At 39.9% G+C, this 14,470-nt stretch overlaps 1 protein-coding gene across 1 annotated transcript in view; it reads left to right on the top strand.

The window, feature by feature from the left end:
- Positions 1 to 264: 264 nt before the first annotated feature.
- The window catches only part of WAC (WW domain containing adaptor with coiled-coil), a 219,130-nt gene continuing 204,924 nt past the window's right edge, over positions 265 to 14,470 (top strand). The window contains exons 1-3 of the mRNA XM_030199272.1: positions 265 to 444; positions 614 to 647; positions 1,917 to 2,109. Coding sequence (XP_030055132.1) covers positions 404 to 444; positions 614 to 647; positions 1,917 to 2,109 — 268 coding nt within the window. The 5' untranslated portion in view covers positions 265 to 403. The remainder of the gene's footprint in view (positions 445 to 613; positions 648 to 1,916; positions 2,110 to 14,470) is intronic.

Raw genomic sequence — 14,470 nt, 5'->3', positions numbered from 1 at the left:
CCTTCTTCCTCATAGCAAAATAGCAAATCCGGGAATCGAAGAATGCCGAAGCTAACGCTTGATACCCCGGATGAGCGAAGAAGCGACGCCAGGAAACCAGCTGACTGCGCAGTTAGGCGGTGCGAGAGCGTGGTGGGGGGAGAGAGACAGTGAGCGCGCTTCGGGGGCGCGCTCTACGCAGTTGGCACGCAAGCGTCGTGCTGGCTCCCGTTCGCTCGCCTGGCTCCGTCGGCCGCTGTTGTGCAGTTGGCTGTATGTGCGGGTGGGAGATGGACTGTGAGCGCTCGTCTCACTAGTCAGCCTCAGACTCAGTACCGAAACTCCTCTCTCTCAAATCTTGCTAAAAGGCCAGTGCCTCGCCCCTCTCCCTCCCTCACGTCCACCCCACACACACACGGCATTGATGGTAATGTATGCAAGGAAACAACCGAGACTCAGTGATGGGTAAAAGTCAAGATTATATTTATTCTTTTTCTTCCTCTTGGTTCGTTCCGTCTCTGACAAATCCGCCATTTTTGTTGGAAACCAAAATAAGTGGCAAGTGTTTTGAGGGGCGTTTCACTGAGGTTCGCGAGGTGTCTTAACCTCTCTTTTTTCTGCTTTTGTTTTCCAGCTGTCACGACCGCAGGGACTCCCAGCCTTACCAGGTAGAGTAACGGCGGGGCGGAGCGGGCCGGGGCCGGGCGCAGGCCTCGGGGGCAGCTGTAGGCCTCAGTACCGCAGTCTCCGCTGGAGCCGGCCTGGCTGAGGCCTGCTCTCCGCCCGATCTAAGACGACTTTTGTATTGCTTCTGAACTCCCAGTTATCACCAATAATAATAGTTTTGCATCTTGTAGCACAATTTATGGCACTGTGCCTTGCAAGACCTAATTTCACGTCCAGGTTTATTTTCTTCTAATTTTCTTGAAAATTTGCTTTCACCGTAATCGAATTCACATACCTTTTTTCTAAATTTAATTTTAAAGAGCTTAATGTAATATTTTATCTCAGTTCAATTAACCCAGAATCCAGTGGTCCAGTTCAGAGTTCCAGTAAGCCTTGCTTACGTTTAAAAATTCCTGCCCATATTATATATATATATATATTATTTTTGCTGTGGCATGAATGATCTTTTCATGCACTTTAAGGTGTTTATGAGAGGTATTTCAAATTGTTAAAAAACTTGATTGAAAATTGAGTTGCAGTGCCATAAAATAAGCTTATTTTCTAAACGTAGACATTGCAAATACTACAGTAGAACTATCACACAAGTAAAAACAGAGCTATGAGAGAACCTGAGGATAGTACTTTTGAAATATGAACACTTCAAATAACAGAGCATAATTCATATATGATTTTTAGAAAAATGTTAAACCAAATCTAGAGGTTCCTAGATGGTCTCTAGTAATGAAGGTATTCAAATATATACATATTTATTTGTAGTGTTTTGTTTTCTGCAGAATGTAGTTCATTGCTGCACACAATCTGTTGCATGGGAATTCAATGTTTTATGCACAGACCAGTGTTTGTATTCTTTTGTTTAACTTGTTTAAACAGTTCTGAACCAAAACTGGGGGAATGTTTGAAGTATAAAACTGGTCAACTTTGCCACAATGTGATGAGTTAAGGCCATCAAATATGAACATGGAATAAGGCCATCAAATATGAACATGGAATATGGCCATCAAATATGAACATGGAATATGTAACAAGTTCATGTTTTAAAAGTTGGACTTGCAGAATATCAAATCAGTCCACTTCTGTAGGGACAGTAGGTTTATGCATAGTATTCATGAATTGGTTTATTACACTTGATTATTGATACACAGTAGGGGTTGTGAATTAGTCCTGACAGTGTCTAGGTAAGCTGCAGAAGAAAAGCTTTTTTTTTAATAGGTGTAGTTATTGATTTAAATGGTAATCTCTCTCATTTGCAGGCTCTTAAGTACTCATCAAAGAGTCATCCTAGTGGTGTTGACCACCGTCATGACAAGATGCGGGATGCTACAGACCCTTCACCACCAAATAAAATGCGCCGATCTGATAGTCCTGAAAACAAATATGGTGATAGCACAGGACACAGTAAGACGAAGAGTATGCATACTCACAGAGTTAGAGAGAGGGATGGAGGTAAGTTGTATTTTATTTAAGATTGTATCAAGGTCTCTTCAGTGCTGCCGCCTTATACTAAGAAATGAAACATTCACTGACCACTTGTGATGAGCAGTCAAAATTGATAGATCCTTGGTTGCACGCTTTTACCAGCAGACTGAATAGTAGAGAAACTGTACAAAACAATTCTGCTTGTTCTGTATGTATATGTGTGTGTGTGTATATATATGTTCTTTTTTTTTATATATATATTACATATGAGCCATTTATTCTAACCTTTAATTTTCAAATTTTTTCGAGTTCTCTCCACAGGTATAATCTCCACCTTTCAGGGACTCTCAGCACATTTAATCTCAGAATAAGCTATGTGATGTTTCATGTTTAGCTAGATAGCTCAAAATATGATCTTGCCTGTTTCATTTTTAGCTTCCTCTTTTGGTTGTATTTTTTTTTAATAGTGTTGAGAGAGTCTGTACTGTATGTTACGGGATAAATCAAGTAATACCAAAGTGAGATAAAGTGTTAACACTTAGAGTAGCCAGAGAGGGAAACATATGAAAAAGGAGGATTGTAGTAAGGGAGGAAATGTCATGATGTGGAGAAACATTTTATTAATTTTCATGAAACCTACATCTTTTTTTTGCTCTAAGTGCATTTTTAGGTGGAGAGAAGGAAACCCAAGTTTATAGACAGGGGAAGAATATTGAGTTGTTAAGCTGAAGATAGAGCTAAGAGAAGACAGTTTTGTTTGGTGAAAAGGTAGCGACAAGATGAGTATAAAATTTAGGGAGGGCAGGAACTCTAGAGAGTTGCTTTAATTTGTTAAATTTCTGTTCTGCCTAAGAACTAAGCGGAGTACAAAATTACATACAGAAATACATTAAAAATAGAGCAAGCGCTCATCAACATACTGTAGTATCATTGTCCCAGGTTTCTAATGGTAATATCGCTCCTCAGTAGAATGCCTTCACAAAAGTCAGTTTTCAAAAGCTTCTTCAACAGTTGCACAGAATGACAGTCTCAATGTTTCCAGTAGTGTATTCCTAAAACGTGGGCCAGATAACTGAGAAAGCAGTCATGCCAGTTTCTGCATATCTTGTAACCATCAGACTCTCGGTCATTAATCTCGTTGCTGTCTTGGACCTTAACTGCTCACTGGTAGGTAGACTATCAGTGTTTGCGAGAAGTACCAAGGTACTTTGGCATACAAACCTTTGAATTATTGACAAGATTTTATACTGCACTTTCAATACATTATTGGTAGCCAATGCAGTTGTTTTAATAGGGATGTCACATTTTCAAATCCAAAAGCTCCCAGTATCCTGGCTGCCACATTCTGGACTACTTGTAGTGCATGTACTCTAGAATTAGCTATTTCCAAGATATCGAGGCTTGATTATTTTGATGCTTTATAACACCAAACTTTGTAGCACAGTTCTAAAGTCAATCACAGATAACATTGGTCTCAATTTAAAAAGCAAAAGCAACTGAGAAAATGAGGACTTCACCACCTGTAAAATGTGATACTTCATTATCAACTGTGAATCTAATATTACTCCCACTAGCCATATCTGTGATTTAATTGGCAGCCTTGTTTCCCCTACCAGCACGCTCTAAAACTGCAATAATTCCTGTTTTTTTTTGTACTAAGCCTGAGCTCTGTCTTACATAGGTTCAAAGCCCGTCACTACCGTCTGAACCTACTTCTTTCATATAAAACGTCAGCTTGCCAGGTAACCATTCCAACCCAACTTTTACCAGAAAAAATAACTGCACATCATCAGTATACATATGATAATGTACTCCCAATCACTCAAAGATCTGCCCGAAGGATACCATATAGATGTTAAACAGCAATGCTGAAAGGGAAGATCCTTTTTGGACTCCCATTTTCACCGTAACAATAGGTGATGGTATTTCCCCCACTCTGCACTTGCAAACTGCGACTTTTTAATAATGATGCAAACCAGTGCCATACAGTGCCACTCATACCATACTCGTGCAACTTATGTATCAACACATCTCCATCCCTGAACAGGCTCTCCATCCTTATATTGAAGGGGCCAAAATATTGTTTTTTGGGGGGGAAGGAAAATAATTATTGTATGTTGTATAGTTTAAGGTAATTGCCAAAGATTGTAAGGTAAAAGAGAAAATAGTTGATAAGATGAAAGATAAATTTTGTTGTAGAGGGGGAGTAGAAGGTCATATATTTTTCTTCCTCCTGAAGCTCTTGTACGATGGGTGACCTTGCCATTGGCACTTAGCTCCTAAATACATTGTCATGATCTGGAGAGAGAGTGACAAGATGGGGTGGGGGTGGGGGGTTAAAGTACAAAGGAAGTGTATATGAATCCTATTGCAACAGGCTTGGCATGGTAGTCTGTCTATGAGAAGGGCTGAGGGAGGTATGCAGGAGATGTTGTTTAAGATGGTAAGTGGACAACTCATCTTGCCCCATCTGTGTAGGGACAGCAGAGACTGTACAGGGTATTTAGTCAACTTTTCTTAAGGCATCTCTTTCCAGTAGGATAACCACAGTGATAATGTATGTGAGAGATTTACTGAACTAGAAATGTGCATACATTTATTTTGAAATTGTTATACTGCCTTTGCTGATGAGCAGTTTAAAGCGGTGTACAATAATCATTAAAAAAACAACGAAGAAAAAAGGAACTACAATGGTGGTTAGGAAAGTACTGTAAGGCCATACACACAAACAGTAGAGAAGGACTAAAACATTGACAAAGGGGAGGGAAGAGAGAGGGGGAAAAGGGCGGGGGGGGGGGGGGGGGAGAGGATAGGGCTAATCAAACATGAAAGACCAACTGCAGTTAATCTGAAGAAGAGGGGAAGGCTTGTTGAAAGAGCCAAGTTTTAACCATTAAAAATTTTTTTTTTCAATATAATTGAGATTGAATACATATTGAGGACCCTGTTTACTAAGGTGTGCTAGCACGCTAAATGCTAGAGACACCCATATATTCCTGTGGGTGTCTTTAGTGTTTAGCATATACTACAAATGCTAGCACGCCTTGGGAAAGTGCGGGATACAAATTTAATAGATAATAATAATTCACCAAAGGCAGTGCACAGCAAGTACAGTTTAATATAAAGCTTACAATTTGTTTTCAGGTTAACAATAGTGAAATGACCAAATATAAACATAAATACAATAAACATAAGTAAAATAAATGATGTAAACTTGAGAACAGCAAATTAAAACGTAATAAAGGGCTACCATGACACAGTATCAAAAATTTACACATTTAGCAGCACTAAAATTCAAATACATATGTATGTGTAAGCTTTTTTACTGAGGTTTAAGCAACGTGAATAAAAGAGGAGGGGGAGGACAGAGCAGGGAGCCAAAATTAACATCTCATGCATAGACGAGAAAAAGTCAAGAGTAAGGAAACATTAAAAACCTTTGAAAGTGTATCTTCTTAGATTGCTATGTGTATATGTACATATGTATATGTGTGTGATATATATGTAGATATAGATATATATGTAGGTATAGATTTTTATTTTTAATAATACTAGCTTTGTGGTTGCATTTCAAAGCAGCAACTAACATATTTAGATGTACAACTACTGTATTTCACCAGTTATTTGTACTCAATGTGGTACTTTCTTTTTAACGAACATGGCATGATAGAAAATAGTATCTGGCAGTTTTTGCTGGCTAGGACTTAAAATATCTGTAGAGAGTGGATTTTAAGATAATAATTTTGAAGTTCAAGCATCGTTCAAAAGTAATATCTTTAATACAGTCTTATGTAGATTTATCTCATTCATGTTGATTGTGGCCTTCCTGAAAACCAGACATGTTTTAGATGATTTAGATCACACTTTTTTTTTTCATTGGTAAATGAGGTGAGTTACATAAGAACATAAGCATTGTCATTCTGGGACAGACTGAAGGTCCATTGAGCCCAGCATCCAGTTTCCAACAGTGGCCAGTCCAGGTTACAAGTACCTGACACGATCCCAAAACAGCACGATGCATTTTAGGCTGCTTATCCTAGAAATAGGAGGGTGGTTGTCAATGATTAAATTTGTCACCATTTAAAAAGAATACACACTGATTGGTGTTATTATGGTGACTGTATGAGACTCTCCCTTGAACAACCAAGAGTATCTTATGGCACATTAAGACACTATATATATACTTCAGAGATCCTCTCTACTGGTTGTAGTATTGAATATTGTATAGTTACAGTAGAGCATTGCCAGAACTAATTGACAGTATCCTAGAAATAAGCAGTGGATTTTCCCCAAGTCCATCTTAGTAATGGCTTATGTGCTTATTGGAAGTTACTCCTTTAAAACTCGTTGAACTCTACCACTTATCAAATACAATATTAATTCAAATCCAAGGTGGTAATCTAGCTAGTACTGTGCAACGTATCCTGAAGGGAAGAGTAACATAGTAACATAGCAACATAGTAGATGACCACAGAAAAAGACCTGCACGGTCCATCCAGTCTGCCCAACAAGATAACTCATATGTGCTACTTTTTGTGTATACCCTACTTTGATTTGTACCTGTGCTCTTCAGGGCACAGACTGTATATGTCTGCCCAGCACTATCCCCACCTCCCAACCACCGGCTCTGGCACAGACTGTATAAGTCTGCCCAGCACTATCCCCGCCTCCCAACCACCAGCCCCGCCTCCCGCCACTGGCTCTGGCACAGACCGTATAAGTCTGCCCAGCACTATCCATGCCTCCCACCACCGGCTGTGGCACAGACCGTATAAGTCTGCCCAGCACTATCCCTGCCTCCCAACCACCAGCCCCGCCTCCCACCACCGGCTCTGCCACCCGATCTCGACTAAGCTCCTGAGGATCCATGCCTTCTGCACAGGATTCCTTTATGCTTATCCCACGCATGTTTGAATTCCGTTACCGTTTTCATTTCCACCACCTCCCGCGGGAGGGCATTCCAAGCATCCACTACTCTCTCCGTGAAAAAATACTTCCTGACATTTTTCTAGAGTCTGCCCCCCTTCAATCTCATTTCATGTCCTCTCGTTCTACCGCCTTCGCATCTCCGGAAAAAAAGGTTCGTTTGCGGATTAATACCTTTCAAGAGAGGGAGAGTGATTTCCGAGAGATGAGATCACTTGCCGTGGGAAAATGCCTCTGTACGTCAGCGGTCTGAGTGTTTTTTTACTTTACAGACTCGCTGAGCTGACTCTTCATAGGCATAAAAACTCACGTATTTATGGTAACTCCCTTCTCATTACCCTTTCTCCACTCAATTTTTCTGTTTTAAATTTTTGTTTTCTATTAATTTTAAACTTATTTAATTTTTTGAGATGCTTTTGTACTACTGAAAGCAACAGTGATCTTGTCTCTTCGAAATTACTCTTTCTCCCTCTCTTCCCTTATTGGAAGTTATGCAAAATGCTTTTACCACATTCTCTGGCAGAGTTTACGTGTTGAATGAAGAAATATTTTCTCTGATTTTAAATTTACTACTTTGTATCTTCATTGCGTGCCCACCTAGTCCTAATATTTTTGGAAAGCCAGAACAAGCGATTCACGTCTACCCGTTCCACTCCACTTATTATTTTATAGATCTCTATCATATCTCCCCTCAGCTGTCTTTTCTCCAAGCTAAAGAGCCCTAGCCGCTTTAGCTTTTCCTCATAGGGAAGTCGTCCCATCCCCTTTATCATTTTTGTCGCCCTTCTCTGTACCTTTTACTAATTCCTTTGTATCTTTTTTGAGATGCACCAGAACTGCACACAGTATTCGAGATGTGGTCGCACCGTGAAGTGATACAAAGGCATAACGTCCTTGTTTTTGTTTTCCATTCCTTTCATAATTCCTAGCATTCTGTTTGCATCCCCTTCCTGGTCGGTGACTTAATGTGGAACCTTGCATCACGTAGCTGTATTTCGGGTTCCTCTTTCCCACATGCATCAATTTACACTTGCTCAGATTAAACGTCATCTGCCATTTGGATGCCCATTCTGGTATGATCCTCTTATTTTTATAACCCTCTTGTGATTTAATAACTTTGTGTCATCAGCATATTTAATTACCTCACTAGTTACTCCCATCTCTAGATCATTTATAAATGTTAAAAACAAGGAGTCTCAGCACGAACCCCTGGGGCACCCCACTATCTACCCTTCATTGAGAATATTGAACATTTAATCCTACTCTCTGTTTTCTATCTTTTAACCAGTTTTTAATCCACAATAGAATACTACCTACTATCCCATGACTCTCCAATCTCCTCTGGAGTCTTTCATAAAGTGCTTTGTCAAATGTCTTTTGAAAATCCAGGTATACAATATCGACATGTTTGTTCATCTCTTCCAAGGCAATATAGTAGATTGGTGAGGCAAGATTTCCCTTGGCTAAATCCATGTTGGCTTTGTTTCATTAATACACGCTTTTGAATATGTGCTGTAATTTTGTTCTTTTTAATAGTCTCTACCATTGTGCCTGGCACTGAAGTCAGGCTCACCGGTCTATAATTTTCCGGATCACCTCTTGAACCTTTTGTAAAAATCGGCGTTACATTGGCCACCCTCTAATCTTTTGATACAATGCTTGATTTTAAAGATAAATTACTTATTACTAACAATAGTTCTACAAGTTAATTTTTCAATTTCATCAGTACTCTGGGATAATACCATCCGGTCCAAGCGATTTGCTACTCTTCAATTTGTCAAATTGCACCATTACATCTTCCAGGTTTACAGAGATTTTATTCAGTTTCTTTGACTCGTCAGCTTTGAATACCATTTCTGGCACCTGTATCTCTCCCAAATTTTCCTCCACTATGGCTTTGTCTTCCCTGAGTGCCTCTTTCTTCCTCTCTGTCATCTAGCAGTTCAACTGATTCTTTTGCTGGCTTTTTGCTTCTAATATACCTAGAAAAAAAGGTTTCACTGTGTTTTCCAATTCAATCTTCTTTTTTTTTTTCTCAAAATCTCCCTTTGCCTTCCTTATCAGCGTGTTGCATTTGACTTGCCATTCCTTATGCTGTTTTCAGTCGGATCCTTCTTCCATTTTCTGAAGGTTTTTGTTGTAGTTCTAATAGCTTCCTTTACCTCACTTTTTAACCATGCCGGCTGTCGTTTGCCCTTTCTTCCTCCCTTTTTAATACATGGAATGTAACTTACCTGGGCTTCTAGGATGATGTTTTTGAACAGCATGCCTGATGTAAATTTTTGACCTTCGCAGCTGCTCTTCTGTTTCTTTTTTTGTTCTATCCCCCCCCCCCCCCCATTCTCATTTCATTTTATTTATTTATTTTATTTTTGTTACATTTGTACCCCGCGCTTTCCCACTCATGGCAGGCTCAATGAGGCTTACATATTATATACAGGTACTTATTTGTACCTGGGGCAATGGAGGGTTAAGTGACTTGCCCAGAGTCACAAGGAGCTGCCTGTGCTTGAAGTGGGAATCGAACTCAGTTCCCCAGGACCAGAGTCCACCACCCTAACCACTAGGCCACTCCTCCACTCCATTATAGTCTCCTTTTTGAAAGTTAAATGCGTATTGGATTTCCTGTTTGTACTTACCCTTAGCTGATATCAAATCTGATTATGTTATGATCACTGTTTTCAAGTGGCCTCCAGCACCATCATCTCCTGCACCAGATCATGAGCTCCACTATGGACTAGGTCTGTAGTTTTTCCTCCTCTTGTTGGCTGTTGTACCATCTGCTCCATAAAGCATTCCTTCATTTCGTCAAGGGATTTTACCGAAGTAGCATCCCCTGTTATGTTTACACAGTCAATATCAGGGTAATTGAAATTGCCCATTATTATTGGTTGCCCAGTTTGTTAGCCTCCCTAATTTGTGGTAACATTTCTACATCTGTCTGTTCATCCTGGCCAGGTGGACAGTAGTACACTTCTGTCACTATCCTTTCCCCCTTTAGACATGGAATTTCAATCCATAGGGATTCCAAGATGTTTGATTCAAAGCCCTTCTTAACATACAATGCTACCCCTCCACCAATTTGATTCACTCTATCACTGCGATTATAATTTGTACCCTTTTATAACAGTGTCTCACTGGTTATCCTCCTTCCACCAGGCCTATTATATCTAATTTTTTGTTTAGTGCAATATATTCTTAGGCTTCTGGCATTTGCATATAGACATTTCAAACTGTTTCTTGTTTCTATTTACATTTTGTTCAGCAGTTGACAGTGATAATTTGCAGTCTTGAAAATCTGTCTGCTTTTTATTTAAAGACACCTGGTCTACTGTGGTCTCTTTTTTTTTTTTTTGCAAGCTCATTATTGGGATACCCTATCTTCCGTGTTTTGGTGATATCTTTGAAAAAGATACCTTGTTCAAAATCATGCGCTTTTGAATGACTGCCTTCACCCAGTTTCTAGTTTAAAAGCTGCTCTATCTCCTTTTTAAATGCTGATGTCAGCAGCTTAGTCCCACCCTGGTTAAGGTGGTGCCCATCATTCCAGAATAGGCTCCCCCTTTCCCATAATGTTGCCCAGTTCCTTACAAATGTAAAACTTCCTCCTTGCACCTTCGCTTCATCCACATGTTGTGACTCCAGAGCTCTGCCTGTCTCTTGGATTGGGGGGGGGGGGGGGGGGGGGGGGGAGGAGCCCTTGTGCAGTTATTTCCCTGTTTCCAGAGGGCTTACAATCTAAGGGCTAGATTTGTGACTGTGCATTACTGTGTTTTTGGTAAATGCAGTGCTTGTTAGAGTTAAATAGGTCCTATTTAATAATTTGGGACATTTTAGTAAATAACATATGCTAGTTCATGTTTAAGGCTACACTTAATAAAGTGATTACCATGTGGAGAGTGACATGTCTTGCCCATGCTCACAAGGGACTGTCCTTGGTATTTGATCACTGGTTCTCTGCCTGCTGCTCTAACTTCAGGCTATTTCTCCACTTCTAGTTGTGACTCCAGAACTAGGTTGGTAAATATCGTCCTCTGGGGAGAAAGCTGAGTTTTGTCTAGTGAGACATTTGAAACTCGAAAACTAGATGAAATCACACCAGATTCTGCAGAGTAAAACGGAAGTGTTCCTGAATAAAACTGGGGGTAATGCTGTTTATGGTGGTTGGATGAGGAGGACACAACAAGGGAAATACTAAAGGAACATCTGGAAATGTACCCAGTCAGATTAAAGCAGCTGAGAAATTCAAAGGGCTGATAGTGAAGCTCTGTTGGTTTATTAATTTCTTTTTTGGTTTCTTTTAACTAATATTGTTTAATTTTATATGTAACCTCTGAGTGAGTTCTTAAAAAAAAAAAAGTTCTTTAATTTTAGTTTTAAAGAACATTTCCCTTCTAAAGAGATTCTGACTTGCATAGGTTTGGACAGCTCCATGACCTCAGTATAAACTGACAGTGTGCTCTGCTAACATATCAGAACATCAGGCCAAGAAACATGCCAAGTATGAATTGAAAACAAACTGCTACTCTGTGGACTTGTATTTGTTTTAATATTTTAAAAGGGGTTGTAATGCTAATGAAAGAAGCATTTCTTTCACCCCCTAGAGGTTACATGCTCTGGAATTTGACTAATCCTTGTGGATGAACTGAATATGGAGAAAGATTGATAATTTCATTGCAGAATGCATTTCACATTTTAATAGCAGCAAACAATTTATTTTGGTAAGTTAATGGAGATAGAACTCAGTTTCTGTGATTTTTATACATCTTTGGTTTCCATCTGTTAAATAAATTACTACACTTTACAAATGTGCTCTTTCCCTAAGGATCATTCAGTTTGAATTCTCAGATGCTTAAATGAGGACTAGATTTTCCAGTGAAAGGAAATTACTTAGATGTTTTGATCAAATTTTTACTATTATGTAGAGCTCGCTAACACAGAAGAGAGTGAACATTGATCCTTGTGAAGTATTGAACATTTTTAAAATATCTTAATAAATATTGCTTCCCACTATTTTCTCATCTCAACATTTCAAGGTTGAACTTCTACAGGTGTTAAAATTTAGCAAAATATGCATTCTGAGACTAATAAAGATAACTGCTGTATTGCTGATCTGGTCTCGCAGATTAAGCTTCAGAAGTCTCTCTCAAAGAGTTCTGTAATAGTGGTGGCTTGCATTTGAGTCAGTCAAATTTATCCACTCTCTTCTAAGAGTGTGCATAACCATGTGCATAGCTTAAGAAAGGAAAGGTGATACCACAACTTAAAATCCTGATCAATTTTTATGTCATTGCTGTCATGTTCTGCATCACTCATCCTCAAGTTGATGTAGTTTATACCTTCTAGTTTATTCTTGAACCTACAACTGTATGGATATAAAACATTTATAGTATTATCAACTGTAAGAAACAAATTGATTGGTTTTCACTGAGTTGCTATTAAAGGTTTTGTTTAAAAACCTTTGGATTCATGTTTGAGATTTCACAGGTGTTTTTGATGCTCTTATGGTTTGCAGTTAGTTTGACATTACATCTTAGGTGATTTCTGAAGCAAACTTACTAATGGAATTTATACAAGTGGATTAATTGATCAACAGCAGTGGAAAAAGCAGGTTGTGCTAGTTGCCCAATTTGTTCTAACCTGCAGAAGGCATTCTTTACAGTAGAGATTTTGTGTGGGGTGCAATCCTAGATTATGCAGTTAAGGAAACTATTTGAATGTCTCAAGTTAGAGCATTTCAGAGCCATAAATGATGATTGTGCAAGACAGCCAGTATTATAAGATACTAGTAAAAAAGGCCCGTTTCTGACACAAATGAAACGGGCGCTAGCAAGGTTTTCCTCGGAGTGTGTATGTTTTAGAGTGTGTGTGTGAGAGTGACTGTGTGAGAGAGAGAGTGACTGTGCGAGTGTGTGTGTGTGACAGAGAGAGTGAGACTGGATGAGAGTGTGTGCGAGAATGACAGTGTGTGCGAGTGCGTATGTGAGACACAGTGAGAGAGAGTGTTTCACACAGATACAGTGTGTGTGAGAGAGAGAGCAAGTGTGAGAGTGTGTGCGATACACAGACTCTTTGTGAAACCGAGAGTGTATGAGACAGAGTTTGCAGAACCCCCTCCCCCTCTTCTTCCCCCCCCCTTCCCGCTCCCTCTTCCCCCTCTCCGAGTTCCAGGACCCGCCCCTCCCCTTCCAGTGGCTTTCCAGTAATCCCCTCCCCCCCTTTGTAGTTTCAGGACCTCCCCCCCGTGTCGTTCTTGACCCCCCCCCTTTCGTAGAGCTGTCTGCTTAAAAGTTTTTATCTCCTGCACGCAGGGATGCCGCTTCCGACAGCTTTTTTTTTTTTTGCTTGTGTTTCAGCTGTTCCTGTGGTCCCGCCCTCAAGGGCAGGACCACAGGAACAGCTGAAACACAAGCGAAAGAAAAGGCTGACGGAAGTGGCGTGCAGGAGGTAAAAACTTTTAAGCAGCCAGCTCTTACGAAGGGGTGGAGTGGGAGGGGGGTCCTGAAACGACAGAAGGGGGGGGTGTTTGCGGCGCCATTATCGTCGACGGAGCTCCTTCAGCAGCACTACCAGTAATTCTCACCTCCAGCGTGCTTTCTTGCCTTGGACCGTAACTCCCTCGGAGTTGGTCTGCTAGGGTCACGTCATAATGCGGCCAGTGACGTCAGTCTGATCTACGGAGCCTACCTGACCAACTCCGAGGGAGCCACGGTCCCAGGCAGGTCAGAACGTTGGAGGTGAAAATTATTATATAGGATTTAAGTAGCTTTGGCCATTTATGTTTAAATGAACCTTCTGTGAACAGATGCTGACTCAACTGCCTGGTACAAAGTCACACATCTTTCTGAAAATTGTAATGCATAATGTTTATTTGCTAGTTTTAACAGATTGAATATGGCAGCTAAGTTGAGATACTCTTCCAGTTGGTTCATAATTTTTTTTTAATGTTAATAAAGCCCCCAGAGTTGATTTTGAGAGGCCTTTGGTTAGGTTCAAGTAAACTAAGACCTTTTAACATTCTGACCTTTTAGCTTGCAATTGTTCTATCTATTTTAACAACCATGGAATGCTCTATGAATTTGAAAATGAAGATAATTTAAAAAGTAGGGAAAGAGATAGGAAAGTGCACCGTCTTTCTTTGGTTACAGTCAAAATAGTTTACATTTTATGTACAGATACTTAATTAATTTGTACCTTGGGCAGTGGAGGGTTAAGTGACTTGTCCAAAGTCAAAAAAAAGTTGCAGTGGGAATTCAGTCTGGTTCCCAGATTATTGCACAAACCATTAGGCTACTCCTCCACTCTTAAATGCTTCCAACAGTTTCAGGTATCTAAAACATTGTTTTGAAAAGGAAGTTAAATGAAACTGAGGTCAAAGTAAGATCTGGAAGAGCAAGAAAATCTGATAGAACTGCCTGAAAAATGGTCGTATTTGCAACACTGAACCTACAGATCTTTGTAA

The sequence above is a fragment of the Microcaecilia unicolor genome, chromosome 1, assembly GCF_901765095.1.
Source record: "Microcaecilia unicolor chromosome 1, aMicUni1.1, whole genome shotgun sequence".
Classification (NCBI taxonomy): Eukaryota; Metazoa; Chordata; class Amphibia; order Gymnophiona; family Siphonopidae; genus Microcaecilia; species Microcaecilia unicolor.
The sequence above is the reverse complement of the archived record's forward strand: the minus strand, read 5'-3'. Positions and strand labels throughout refer to the sequence as shown.